The sequence below is a fragment of the Uloborus diversus genome, chromosome 7, assembly GCF_026930045.1.
Source record: "Uloborus diversus isolate 005 chromosome 7, Udiv.v.3.1, whole genome shotgun sequence".
Taxonomy (NCBI): Eukaryota; Metazoa; Arthropoda; class Arachnida; order Araneae; family Uloboridae; genus Uloborus; species Uloborus diversus.
Window position 1 is genome coordinate 70,534,890 of NC_072737.1, and position 14,777 is coordinate 70,549,666.

At 34.2% G+C, this 14,777-nt stretch overlaps 1 protein-coding gene across 2 annotated transcripts in view; it reads left to right on the forward strand.

Annotated features, from left to right (window-relative positions):
* The window catches only part of LOC129225534 (F-box only protein 38-like), a 71,664-nt gene that overhangs the window by 24,765 nt on the left and 32,122 nt on the right, over positions 1–14,777 (forward strand). For both annotated transcript variants that reach the window (XM_054859970.1, XM_054859971.1), the window contains exons 6-9: positions 4,841–5,011; positions 9,637–11,173; positions 11,263–11,368; positions 13,991–14,093. In XM_054859970.1, coding sequence (XP_054715945.1) covers positions 4,841–5,011; positions 9,637–11,173; positions 11,263–11,368; positions 13,991–14,093 — 1,917 coding nt within the window. The remainder of the gene's footprint in view (positions 1–4,840; positions 5,012–9,636; positions 11,174–11,262; positions 11,369–13,990; positions 14,094–14,777) is intronic.

Genomic DNA, 14,777 nt, shown 5'->3' on the forward strand with positions numbered 1-14,777 from the left:
TATAAAGCTTTTTTTTTTTATAAAAAGCATTAGAAACATATTATTTTAGGTGTCACTACTGTAATTTTATATTAAAGTTTAAAACAAACCGTGCAAAAGCCATAATTAGAAAAGTCTTTTTTTTAATAATTCCATAACATACTAATTTCGAATGATTATATTTCCGAAAGTAATAGGAGTGACACCGATTTTTTTATTTCATGTGTTAGACGAACATGTTGGTTATCAAACTTAATTAGTTTTTGATCTCTGCTATGAGGACGAGAGGAGTAATTGGATTTTAAACATTTGTTTTTTTGTGAAATTTATCACATAAAAGTTCCAATATCTTTTGGCACCCTTATAGTGACACCAATTTTATTACATATTTTTGATGTATGCAAGTGTAGCTAGGAATTTATGTAAAATGTTGGTGTCATCATGAAGGCGCTTTGAGAAAATTGGCATTGAATGTAGTAAAAAAATTCATTTTCGGTCATTTTTAAACGGAGTTTGTGGCCGTCGCCCTCGTAGTGACACCAATTTGACAGCTGTAATAGTATCTAAGAAGACCATATAATAGTATAGAATTTAAAAATCCATGTAATTATAGGGACGTTTAAAGCAACAAGAACTTTAAAATCTGCAAATTTGAAAAACACGCAAAAATGTGCCACGCCCCCTAAATTTAAAAATATTATTTCCCAAAAACGGTAAGGCAGACAATGCTCATATTTTGCACAAACATTACATTCATGATAAGGAACAACATATGTGAAAATAAAGAAAATTAAAAATGTCAACAATCACAAATGCCGTAAACTGCCTGATTCTTACAGACATTGGCTCTTAATGTCTTAAAAGCGCGATTGTATACCATATTTGTTGACTTTAGTGAAAATATGACTCGAAGGATTGTCCTTGATGGATTTTTTGAATCGATTTACATCTCCCGCCCAATATTTCGATTTTGAAGTCTTAAACGTAATTGTAGACAACCTTCAATGATGTCAGAGGAAAAGACTGTACTAGGGCTCTACTTTGGAAACTTTTAAACTTGAAGTCCTACTAGAGAGCGTTTTTCAATGATGTTATCAGAAAAGGTTCAGAGGTTCTTTCTCGTTAATTTTTTCGAAATTGTAGTCGCTAAAACACGCGACTATGGATCATATTTGTTGGCGTTAGGGACTCAGCAATTTTTTTAAATTGAAGTCCCAAAAACGAAACATTACATAATCTCCCATGTTACTGGAGGGCAAGGTATCCAGGGACTCTCTTCCGGCAATTTTCAGGGAATCGGAGCCTTGAAAACAAAATTTGAGGTGCTCTGTAATAATTTTGGAGGAAAGGGGAGGATTTGACAGCGTAGCATTTAGAAGAATTTCCTTTTTTCTGAGAACTATAAAAAGGCGAATAGATGAAACAGGAGGGCGGAGAAACAGAACGTTGGAAATGTGTTAAAATGAAGTGTTCGTTATATATCATATTGTTCAGATAAGTTTTTGTAAAAGTCTTTGATAGAAACTATAAAATATTAATATAATAATATGGTTGGGGGTTTTTTCTGCAGTAGTAGATGAAAAGTAACAATTTTGTCATGAAAATATATCTGTAAGTGACGAAAAAATCTTAATTTAGAAAGCAAAAAAACAAGAATAACTGTAACTTCGTAAAGTATAATCTGAGGAGTCAGATAACTTAAAATGAGATAAGTTTTTGGAAAGTTGAAATTATTTGAACATGTACAAACAACCTTAGCAATCTTTTTTCGTTATGTCTGGAGCACCCATACTATTCATATTTAAATGCCAAACTGACTCATCACTCTCAGCTTGCTAGACACTTAATCTTTTGATCTAGAATTATAAAGAAATTAGCTCAAAAATAAAAAATAGGATGTTTTTTCTAATTTGTGTGGTCTTAAAAATGTATTCTAGATGATCTTTGTTAATGCTAGGGTGGAAAAGTGGCCTGGGAGCGTTTTCCTCGGCATTTTTCGAAATTGAAACTTAAAAAGTTTTATATTTTTTCTCTAATTACGTTAAGGAGGTTGGTATTTTAGGGTTCTTCCTGGAAATTTTTTCAAAATTGTTGCTCTGAAAACGCAGTTTTAGACATTATTCGGAGATGTTAATTAGAGGAGAAATCCGGGGCCCCCCTCCCAGAAATTTGTTGAAAATGAACAATCTAAGAAACGCAGCTGTGTGCCATCTTTGATATCGTTATGAGGACTGGAAATTTTTCCAAATTGGAGCTCCAAAAACAATTTTATTTGACTTTTAATGATGTTAGGGGTGAGTTTTCGGATGCTTTACCCCAGTAATTATTTGAAAGGTAAGGTCTTAAACGAAATTTAAGATTATTTTAAATTATATTGGCGGAGGTGGAGGGGGGGGGGGGGGCTGAAGCTCATTAATAAAATTTTCAACGTTAGTTGTTAAAACGCAGTTTTAGATGATAGTTGGCTATGTTACCAGGAGGAGAGGTTCGGGATCCGTCTTCAGCAATTTTCCGATAGTGAAATTCCAGAAACGCAATTTTAGATGACTAGTTGACCCACGCGAAGTATTCGAGTTCAAAGGAAGAATTTTCTGATTTCAATGCAACCTCGAGATGCTATAGACCAAAGCAATGCGTAGTAAAGCAGCAAAATAAATTGAAATTTATCCTTCTGCAATGTCAAACCTCGATTTACCCTCTTAAAATCAATGTTTTGTTTCCTGATTTTAACAACAACAGATATATAGCTTAGAATTTTGCATATTAGTGGAAATTTGGATTAAAATTCTGCTGAAAAACAAAAACCCATTAAAACGATATTTTTCGGCCCAGATTTGAACTCCCACCCTTTCCCTCATTAGCACGCTGCTTTATCCAACCAAGCCAATGTGTCTTTGCTCTCAGCTGCTATTCATTTCCAAAATTATTTGAGTGGTTTGGTTTTTCCATAATGAAATTTTCAATTTATAGCCTTATATTTTTATTTGTTTGAAATACAAGCATTTGCGGCCCCTGTCAAAAAAAAAAAAAAACTTTTAACATTTTGAATTTTTTGGTAGTTCAGACTTATCTTAGTTTTTACACTTTCTTTTGTTTAGATGTCATGTCTCCAGAACATCGCTATAAAATTTTTGTTCAATTTCGCTTTTTGTATTTAAACACTTAGAACAAGCACACTAGCAGTGGTGTGACTAGTCATGACATTTTTAAATCTCGCCTTACTCTGTTTCAACTTTTTCTCCAATTAAAATGTATTTTGGTGGCACATATATTTTTCTCTACTTAATCACTACTTTCATGATATTTTTACAAAAAAAAAAGAAAAATAAAAAAAGAAATTTAAAAATGCCGGCAGCCCCTATGAAGTTATGTTTATTTACGTATTCATTTTTTGCTTGACTGATGCTTGTCATAGATTTGTACTAAACACTGAATACTTTCTTTTCGTTAAAAAATGTTCAAAACGTTCGTTTCAGCGCTCCTCAGAGGTAAATCATAATGCATAACCTTGCTTGGATGTTCCTAAATAATATTCAAAGATCGCATTTGCTTTCAAATTTTGCAGAAAAAACTCTTTTCGACACTTTTTCTATTTGTTCACTTATCATTTCTATTACATGTTCTTAAGATCATAAAGGTTTCCTTTCTGCTTTTTTTTTCATTACTAATATGAAATTGGTGACGCCATTTCTGAAAAACTGGGCAGGGGGAGGGGGGTAGCAAAGCTATTCTTGGCGATGGCTCTGGTGTCCCCCCCCCCCCCCAAAAAAAAAAATATTCGGTTACGCTACGCCTCTGACTGATACTAATTTTCGCAGGCCGCGGAGTAGAGTCCACTTTCCCGCATTTCGGCAATCAAGAGTGTTTAAACAGTGAAAAAAAAGGTGAATTCAATTGCACTGACCACTCCGTCTGCTCACTGCTTTTGTTGCTCATTGGGTAGAAATTCCGAAATTCCCAAAAAAGGCAGATCACATTTTTGAAATCAGGTTTGAGGTAAACAATGTACGGCAAAAAGCAGAAGTGCAAGAATTTTTCCGGGGGAGCTAAGCCGGTCTGAAATATTCCAGGGTAAGCTCAAGCTCCCTCAGCTCCCCCGGTTCCGACGCCTATGCAGTTAAAATAAGAAAACAATATCCACTACTATCCAAGGGCGCCCGTATGCAAAATTGTAAGGAGGGGGGCTCAGATATTTTCCCCATGGGAACTGATTTTAGTGCAGATTAGAGTTATCAAAATTTGATGTTTTTCATAAGTTACTCATTAAGGGCTGGAGAAGAAATGTTTTCACATTTTTGCAAAGAAAAAAGTACTAAAAGCAAGGAAGTTTTAATTTCAAAAAGGGGGGAGGGGAGCTTGAACCCCCCTTGCCCCCTATGTGGGTGCCCTTGCTACTATTGTAAAATATGTTTCATGAAATTCATATGAAGCAATTTAGTTGTATAAAATTCAGCAGGGGAGAGGAAGTTACTGGTTCAACATTTGTGTTTTATTACAGTTCATAATTTGATTTGAAACCTCTAAAATAAACCTTGTTTGTTTATAGTGTCACCTCAGTTTAACATCATAGCCACAAGCCCTTGGGTGTCTTACAGCCAAACTATTTGGCTGTGTCTCAAAACATTTTTTGTTATTTAGTTCAACATTAAAGCTCTTTCAAACTTTTTTTTTTTTTGTTTTGTTTTCATGTTTCCTGTCATTGCTATTTTTAAAATATTAAAAGTACAATTAAAAATAGTAGAAGGAAAACTATGTATGAAAATTACTAAAAGAAAAAGTTTAAAATATAAGACTTTTTTTATAAAATGTGTTGTACATTTTTATTTGACATTAATTTATTTACGTTTATTTTTAATTCAAGGTGAATATTCTAATGAAGCTTTGCTAAATTATGGTTTGGCTGAAGTTCCAGATACACCTGCTTCTTTAACTGACAGCGGAATGAAAGTGATAGGGGAATTATTCCCTGGCTTGGAAACTTTATCTGTTACTAACTGTCCGCACTTAATATCGATGGATCAGTGGTCTGAAGGTAAAGAAAAATCATTGAAATTTTGTAAAAAAAATCTTTAGTTTTAACTATACATGGTTCTTTTTTATCAAACAATCTTTTTAAAGGACCATTATAAAATTGAATACTTATTTTAATTTTAAATACTAAATGTTGTAGACGTAAAATAAAGATTCACTTTATGAAATTTTAGTAAAGAAGCTTTTTTATCATAGCCAACTAATTATTTCTTTAAATTAATTTTTTTGGTGAATTGCTATTTTTTATGACTTTCTCATGTTTCTTTCTGAAAATGTGAAAGGTTCTACCCTGCATATTTTTCACTAGAAAAATCATTAACAAATTAATAGTTTTTTTAACTGAATTGAAAATGATGTTAAAAAAAAATTTTTTAAACAAATTTTGTATTAGGTTTTTTTTTTTTTTTTCATGAGAAATGTTGGTTGTCAATTTTAAGATGCTCCCAACTAATGATACCAGTTAATGATACTGAAAAAATAGTAAATTTAATTGAAAAACCTTGCTGGTTGCTTAGTAATATTCTACTCACTTTCAAATTCACATTTTTGCTATTTGCCACAGTTAAGACTCAGGAAAAGCACAGTGTTTTTTGCAGAAACTTTTTAAAAAATTATTTGTGTTCACAGACTTTTAAATTTTATCTTGGTCTGGATGAAAATTCGATCATGAGATAAGGAACATTATTTTGATTGGCATTGAACCTTTGACATTTATAAATCATTGGACAGATGTAAAGTAATGCAAAGAAATGCTTTAAAGTATCTCCTAGTGTAACGTTTTCATCTTTCGCGTAAAGACAACAAGAGAATGCATAGAATCTACGAGAATTTAATACATCTCATATTTACAGCTATTTTACAATATTTTTACATTAAAAGGTATTTGAACTTCGAGAGCCCATCGTTTGTGGCTCTCAGCTCTTTGCTCAGTAATGTCTCTCCTCTTTGACCTACTTAATTTTCCTTATATATACGGGACCCCTTAGGTGGGGGAGCCTGTTATTGTTTACGCTAGACTCGAAGTGGAATTTTCCCTGCTATCTGGCATTTGGAATCTCAATGAAAGTTTTCTGAAGAATGTTCGCTATAGTGTCACAGATATCATCTCACACCAAACGGAGAAAATTCATGTGTACAACAAATGTCCATCTCCGGATAGAATTCAGCTATATTGAAGATCACATTGCAAGCATTTCGCTGAAAAGGGAAAGCTAATGCCGTATTTACCTGTGGTCATAGACTTATCCAGCTTCCATTCTGGTGATAGATATACAACACCAGCGTAACGTGTTTTTCTCCCGATGAGTGTGGTCTGGGAAAGAAATTTTTGAATCCACCTTACACATTGAATGAAAATGGCAAACAACTGGAGGAATTGCATTGGTATACTAGAAGTAATCCTAAAAATATGGACAAAACTAGACTATTGCAACTTCAATGAGAAAACATCTACCTCCAGTTTGGTTTTTCTATTCCAAACTTATGATTCCCTATGAGGATGAAACTGTAGTGTCTGGATGAGTTAAGAGGCTGTTAGTATATGCTTGCAGAATTAAGTGGTTCAGCTGGAACATGCCCCACTGTGCATTTTTAACTATGCAATTGTTTCAATATGAATCTCAAAATATTCTTGTAAAGACTTCATCGTTAAGTAGCTAAACCTGTACCTGGAGGAAAATGTCTGGGACATGATGACTTTGATAGACTCAAGGAGAACATAATATACAGCTTCCTTATAGTATTTTAAAACATCTTTAGACTTCTTTTCTTAACTAATAATAAAGCTGAAAGTCTGGATCCCTGTCTGGAAGTCTGTAACGCACATAGCACCTACACCGTTCGGCCAATTTTCATGAAATTTGCCACAGAATTAGTTTGTAGCTTGGGGGTGTGCTCCTTGAAGTGATTTTTCAAAAATTCAATTTTTTTCTTTTTCTATTTCAATTTTAAGAACATTTTACCAAGCAAATTGCCATAACATGGACGAGCAAATTATCATAACATGGGCAAGCAAATTTGCGAGAAATTGGAGAGCAAATTGGCAAGAAATTCATCATCTATTATTTGAATATAGAGGCGAACCAAATGACCTTTTAATTTTCTAGCACGAGCAAAGCCGTGCGAGTTCTGCTAGTTTAATATTAATTGGGTCCATTACTTGTTTGTAATTTTATTGTTTATTAATCATATATAGCGTGTATGATGTCATCACCTGAATGGAGCTGAATGTCGATAGGCTGATGAATGTCGATAGTCATGATGAATTTCGTATGTGAATTGGTGAAGTTAAGGAAAACAGCAGTTTTTACCAATACTTAACCTGTGTGTTTTGTTAACTTTCTTTCGTTGTATTTTTCGCATGCTCTTATTTATATTTACCAATTTTAATAGCTATACAAGTAAAAAGAAAATTTATGAAGTGTTTGAGACAAGCCTTATGCATGTTTAAATTAAAGCTAGGAAATTAAAATACACAATGGCATTTCAAACAGCTTTAAGAGTTCTAAATATAATTTAGATGAACATGTGAGATCAAAGTTTTCTTATGTGGCGAGTTATACTTCTTTAAGTTTGAAATATTCTTATACAGTGGAAATTCAGAAATCTGTACTAATTGCGGTGGAGCCCTGTTCGGATTCTGGAAGGTTCGAATTTACCAGGTGGCCTATTTATATTCTTGTTATTAGTACAATAATGATCTGGAAGCTTTTCTTTAAATTTCATAATTACGTAATTTTACCCCTGATAAAGCATGAATGCTGAATGCATGATCTACATTATAGTAGCAAGAACATCATTGGAAGCATGTGCAGTACAGTATGATGAAGTACAAAGTACATGTACTGATGCTGTGATAATGCATATCACATTTTTTTTTTGCTGTCTTTTTCCCCTTTTTTCTGTCATTTTAATCGTCTTTCCCCCACTTCATTCGTTTTTTTCTTTAATTTTCAATCACATTCCACATTTTCCTTGTGTTCCCCTTTAAATTCCGCGCTTTTTAAGATATCAACGATGTGTTTGAATCATTTTTCCGCAATTCTAGCTTTGCGTCTATTTGTTTTCAATTTCTTCTCAAATGATTCGTTCTTTTCCATCTTCTTGTACCGCCATTGAAATTTTGGTAGCGTCCTTTCCTTCATTGTTCCTTCACCAAACGTGCTGATTGGTTCCTGCGCATTGCGGCATCCCCCGATCGGTTCGCTCATTCTTCATTTTTCCACCCTGAAACACTGCCTACAGCACTCGGTCCAGTCGGACTTGTCGCCACGCTCTCCGTGCTTTTCCTGTATGGCGACGATGAAGAGATGCTGCTGGTGTCCTTGGATGACCGAGGCTTTCCACCATATTTTTTAAGTCCTCTATAATGAGGTAAAATCCGTTAGCTTTAATTTCTACATATATAACCAAGACCGGGCGCGGCAGGTGTGCAGCTAACGCCTGCTATGACCCCTCTATTTTCGACCTTATCAAGATGCCCAACCTCTCTGTGAGTGGCGATATGCATCTGCGTTTTTCCTTCGTTAATCTCCTTTGAATTTTGAAGTGAGACTATTTTAACGCTGACAGCAAAGCGTTGACCAACCGTTACGCCATTTTCTGTGCAGCATGGCCTGCAACCGACGTCGCCTGTATCTGATCGTATCCTGCATACATCCCATCTTCTAGGTTGCATCTTGAAAAGAGCATCCCGTCTGTCCCCCATTTAAGTGGACTGTTTTCGCGAACCCAGCAATATCCCCTTTTTTCCGTTTAACGAACTTTTTAATCTCCAGCTATACGTTTTTTTAAATTAAAAAAAAAAAAACATTTGTGAGCTTTTACCCGCTGTTCTTTTAGTTTTTTCAAAATGATGTAAGTGTCAAAATGTCCCTAACTTGATGATCACCATCCAATATTCCTGTCAACTCCTGTGTACTTCAAAATTCGACCTAAATAAAATGTGTACAGTAATAAAAGTGTTTTGTTCCTGTTGTCTACACATCTCATCATGGGGTAAGCCTCTTTTGATTTTTAATTTTCGTTAGGCATTCAAGGCAGTCGTTGGCCTCAAGTTATTGCGGTGGCGATACTTCCACTTCCACGGCCAAGAAAGTTGATTCTTTGTCTTTCGATGAATTATACCTAAATCTTATAAAATTAACGCAACGCACCATGACAGATGCTAATATTTAAATGTATCAGTGTGACATACACTGTGTGTGTAACCTGCCAGCCCATTGTGTGGTTGGAATTGGACATCTCTACATTGAGCAGAACTCAAGTGCAACTCCAGCTGATATGACATTTATGCGTATCTAATGCAACCTCGTATCATCAAGCCGATTCAGTTTGTTATGTCAACGACGATTATTGAATCAGTTGTACAGAGCTGCATTACACATTATGTACAACATTTGCTAAAAGTAGCTGTCATCAAAAAGCTAATTTAACTTTTGCATTGTAGTTTTTGCCTTTTTCAAATCTTATTTTAGACCTTTATTTCACAAACTGTTCTTGCCATCTAAAATTTTTGATTTCTGAGGTTCCACTGTATTATTTCTATGATGGTATTTTTTTTCTTGTAAAACCATTAGTTTTAATATTTACAAAACTGTTTTATGTCCATATTTGTTTTAATTATAGGTGAAACTCAATGGCAACATTTGTTAGATCTGACTCTTCAACGATGTCATTGTTTACGTCTGTCATCATTTGCTTCATTTATTTCCACTCTACCTAAAATAGAAGTAATTATTTTGGTTGATATGTTTCGGGAACCTCCAAAAGGCTGTAGCCATGTTGGTTTGAGTGCTGGCACTGGACTTGGAATGTCTTCAGCTGTTGTAAGCAATCAAGATGAGCACATTGCTGTGCAAGGTCACCAGCAGGATTTTGAGCTTCCAGCTGATGAAAATGTACCTGATAATGAAGATATTGATCCTTTTCCTCATGAACCTCATTTGATAGTTTTAGAGCGAGACCTGTTTGATGAACAAGACTTAGATTTCATTGAAGAACGGATTCCGGAGTTGGAGAATATTATTAACCCTATTGATAATAATGTTAGAAATGACGTTGAAGATCATAGCTCTGACCAGAATGAAAATAAAGTAAGTGTAGCAGTCAATAAACCTGAAGAATTATCCTTAGAGGATGATAATATCTCTTTAGTAGGTCCAAAAGTAGTAGAATATAATACCAGTGAGTCTTCTGATTCTGAAATGAATCAAAAAGCCAAGCGTAAGAAAAAAGATGCAATTCAAATTTTATCTGCGCCTCAAGATTGTAAATGTTGTGATCCGAATCAGCCATCAACATCTACTGCTACTTGTAGGCATAATTTTAATGCATCCGATGAGTCTTTGGGTAATCGTATTAAAACTGAATGTATTTCTGATGGTAAAGTGTTTGAGGATGAATTAGTTGGAACACCTTCTCACTTGACATTAAATTCGGAAGCAACTGACCCTAAAGGCTTGTCAGTAAAGATTAAACAAGAAAATTTTTCAGATGAAGAGAAGGAACCTGACACGGCTTGTTTAAAAACAGATGCTGAAAAACATTTTGAAAGAAATAATTTGTATGTTGGCCCAATGACTCGTCATCGAAGAAAAATCCTTGCTGATGAAGCAGAAATGGAACAGCTTACAAATAGTAAAAAAAAATTTAGAGGGCTGAAGAAAAACAAAAGAAAAGTGATTGTCCATGGCAGTAAGGCACTAACAGTTGATGATCTTCAGCCCACTCTGTGTTTGCACAGAGTTTCAGTTGAGGATGAAAACTTTAGCACAGCACCAACAGAATGTGAAAATGGAAACTTAAATTGTAAAGACAGCACTCCATCTGTAATAAATGCTTCCAATTCACATGCTCCCAAAAATGAGGCTTCAATTGACATGAAAGATAAAGTTCAGCAATCTAGTAAATGTTCCACTAAGCCTTTCAGGCATTTATGTAAATCTCCAGCTAAAATAAAAGAACTTGAAAATAGAAGGGCTTCTGTTGCAGCAAATCAGCAAAACCATCATAATGAGATTTCTGTTACCAGTCAAGGAACACAAGCTACAAGTGAAGATATCAAACATTGTATCAAAAGGATGAAAAATCAAAAGAAAGATTCTGAAAAATCTGGGAGAAATAAAAGAAAAAAATCATCATCACATTTGAAATATAGTGCTATGTAAGTAGGACACATTTTTGTAAAAGTTATTATGAAAAGTTTTTCAAAATAATATATAAAAATGCCTTTATATTTTTTTTTAAAATCAGATCTCGTCGTGTTACACATAAACGCAAGCGATCTGCTTCTTCAAGCATAAAAGAAAATAAAGCAACCAGCACAAGTGATCCACTTTTGGAAGAAGATGCAGTGCAGGTATCAAATTTATTATATATACAAACTAAAATTATTGCTGCCCTGGGCAGGTAAATAGCAGTATCTACCCAAATGGGTTTTGGAGATCTTTGAAGAAACTTGTTTTTAATTCCACTTAACACTAGTTAAATATTGGAATTGGAATTTCTTTTTTTACTTTGTTTTCAGGTGAAACCAAACAAGTAAATGTGTACAGTAAAGCTAAAGTTAAGTAGACAAAAATAAAAAAAATGAAAAACAAAAAATTTGTAGATACTGCTGTTTACGTGCCCATGGCATTACGATTATTTTTTTTAAACAAATAATACCTGTTTTCACTTTTTTTGGTGCCTTAAAATACCCCAGAAGTGAAGAATGTTGGTGCAGTGATAAATGACAAAAGGGCACTTGATTGTACAACTCCCCCTCTCTCTAACTAAATGTGCTGTACATACAACATGCACCCTCACACATGCCAGGGTTCTCCAGGATCAGGGAGAACTTGGAATTATCAGGAAGTTTTGGTTTGATCAAAAATTTTACTGAAAATCATCAATTTTGTCAAAAAAAAAAAAAAAAAATGAAAAACACAATTTGGAAAATTGTGAAAATAGGCCTAGTAAAACGTCATTCGCATCATGAACGACTGCAGTACTTGGGTTATGTTATTTGCTCACTGCGTCAAAACTAGAATGAATATGTATTCATTTGTAAAAGGGGTACTTGCCCAAAGACTTGCCATATCAGTGAAAAGAAGCATTTAAGAACAAATATTAAATTTCTGATATTAAAATTCTTAATAGTTTGTTTTTGCTCATGTTTCAAAGCAAATCATTTTCAAATTCATTCAGAAAACTACGAATTCAAAAATCAAGTTTGGAATTTCAATTTCTAAAAGTGAGTGGGAAACCTGACATACATTCATATTCATATGTTGACGAATTGATGGTAAGGGCAACAAAAGGAAGAAAAATGTAGGTGTCTTGACTCCTCAGTCGTGGAAATACTTTAATATTCTGTATAAAAATATTGTGTGTTTATTGGGCACCTTTGAATCAGATGATAAGGTACAGAAGCATAAACTTTTAGTCATCTGCCCAGGTTTTAATCAGCAAGACAAAAATTGATGTGAAAATGAATTAAATAAATTTATTGTCCCAGTTAAGTGTCATTGGCTTCCTTCCTGCCTTGTATAATTTTAATGGAATTGTAGTTTCAGTAAACAATAATTAATTCTTATAAGTAACGGCTTATTCTTAAAATTCAAATATTAAATTACTTGGCTGTTCAGTAACAGAGTTTAATCCTCAAAAGAATTGAAGATACTAATATTAAGTTTTAGAAAAATGTACCCTACTGACCATTAAAATTGCTGCACCAGGAAGAAATGCAGAAAACAGAAGGATATTTATTAGACACATATATTATGTTAAAAATAACAAATGATTAAATTTTCAAGAAATTTGGGTGAATAGATCCTGAGAAATTAGTTCCTAGAACTACCACCTCAGACAGCGATAACAGCGCTTATATGCAGTTTACTAAACATTGTTACGATTATTTTTTTAAAACAAATAATACCTGTTTTCACTTTTGTGGGTGCCTCAAAACACCCCAGAAGTGAAGAATATTGGTTCAGTGATATGTGACAAAAGGACACTTGATTGCACGACTCCCCTCTCTCTAACTAAATGTCCTGTACATACAACATACACCCTCACACATACCAGGGTTCCCCAGGATCAGGGAGAACTTGGAATTGTCAGGAAGTTTTGGTTTAATCAAATGACCCCATTTCTTGACTCGGGGGCTTGTGACGTGGCTCTACGATCCATTAAGGCTATGCGGATAACATGACTGTTCCCTCGACTGCTAGTAATTACTGACCGTTGAGAACCAGCACAGCGATCTGCATTACCATCCTGAACCCATCAAATTCATATTCTGCTAACCGTCATTGGATCTCGACCGATGCGAGCAGCAATACTGTGGTAGGCTAAACCGCAATCGCAGTAGGCTACAATACAACCTCTATCAAAAACAGTAACATGCTGGTACGCATTTCTTCTTCTTACACAAGGCATCACAACAATTTTCCACCATGCAACAATGTTCAAGTTGAATTTGCACGTGGAAAATTGGCTGTACAATTTCCTCATTAAAACTCATTGTAGGTGTCGCAACTAACGTAGGTGTCATCATTTAAACTCATTGTAGGTGTGCGGGCGCAGGCGCCCTCGTCATGCAAAAGCATGCCACATCATCTTCTTCCTGTCGTTTAAATTTCATGTCTGTACCATGTCGCCTTCTTGGTGTAGCAATTTTAATGGCCAGTTGTGTATTTTGTAATCTGCTATTTCTTGTTGAGGATATTAAATGAGGTTTTACTTTATATTTAAAATGCAGGTAAAAATGGTTTAAAATTTTATTCAGAGTGATGTGGTTAACATTGTTTGTTTGTATATATTTCTTAAATAATAAATTGAATTGGGCATGAAAACTAATCATATTGAGTATCCAACAGTTTGATAAATAACTTAGATTGTGATTCCTCTAAATTATTTTTGTGAATGAAAATGCAGTTTTTTTATTTGATATTTTAAAATGTTTGAGAAGTATTTCTGATTTTGTTGAAATTCTTAGGTTCTAAGACTAGCATCTGAAACACTGCACAGCTTGACTATTGTATCCTGTGGATTGTCTGACATCATTATTAATCGTAGCAATCAGCTGCGGCATGTTGAAGGTGCGTTGATTTTTTAAACATTTTTAATAAATTAAGTCATGTAGCATTTTTTAAGCATTTTTCATTCATAATTTCAAGTAGCGTATAATTTCCCCAACGTAAAAGATTACTCTGCACAAAGAATTTGATCTAGGCTACACTATTCCTAGAAGAAGAAAAAGTCAGGAAATTAAAGAATTTGCTCATAAAAAGTCATTGTAGTTCACTGTTTCATCAAAAATGTGTAAAAGACAGAAAGTTAATGTGGCTATTATTAAGAAAATGATCTTTGCACCATCATTATAAGCGCTAATAAATAATTTACAATTTTGCATAGAGCCAAATTTTTTTCACTGTGTCAGAAAGGATTTGAAAGTGAAGTAACTTGCAACCTTGTAAGTAGATGAATCGTCCCTAATTAGCATTAGGTCTGGGTCTTCCTTTCTGCCAACCTTCAACCTAGATATATTGTTTCAGATCAGTGGCGACTCTTGTCTTTATGTAGTGACTGAGCTCGCTGTTGGGGCATTCCAAGGTATTTTTGACATTTATGTAGAGTCCGTAACATGACCTTTTTTGCCATAACTTTTTAGTTTACTGTTTGATTAGCATATTATTTTATTTTGATCTTTTCCTACCAACACACCAGCTCAAAATAAAATAATTTGCAAATCAAATGGTAAATTAAAAAGTTATGGCAAAAAA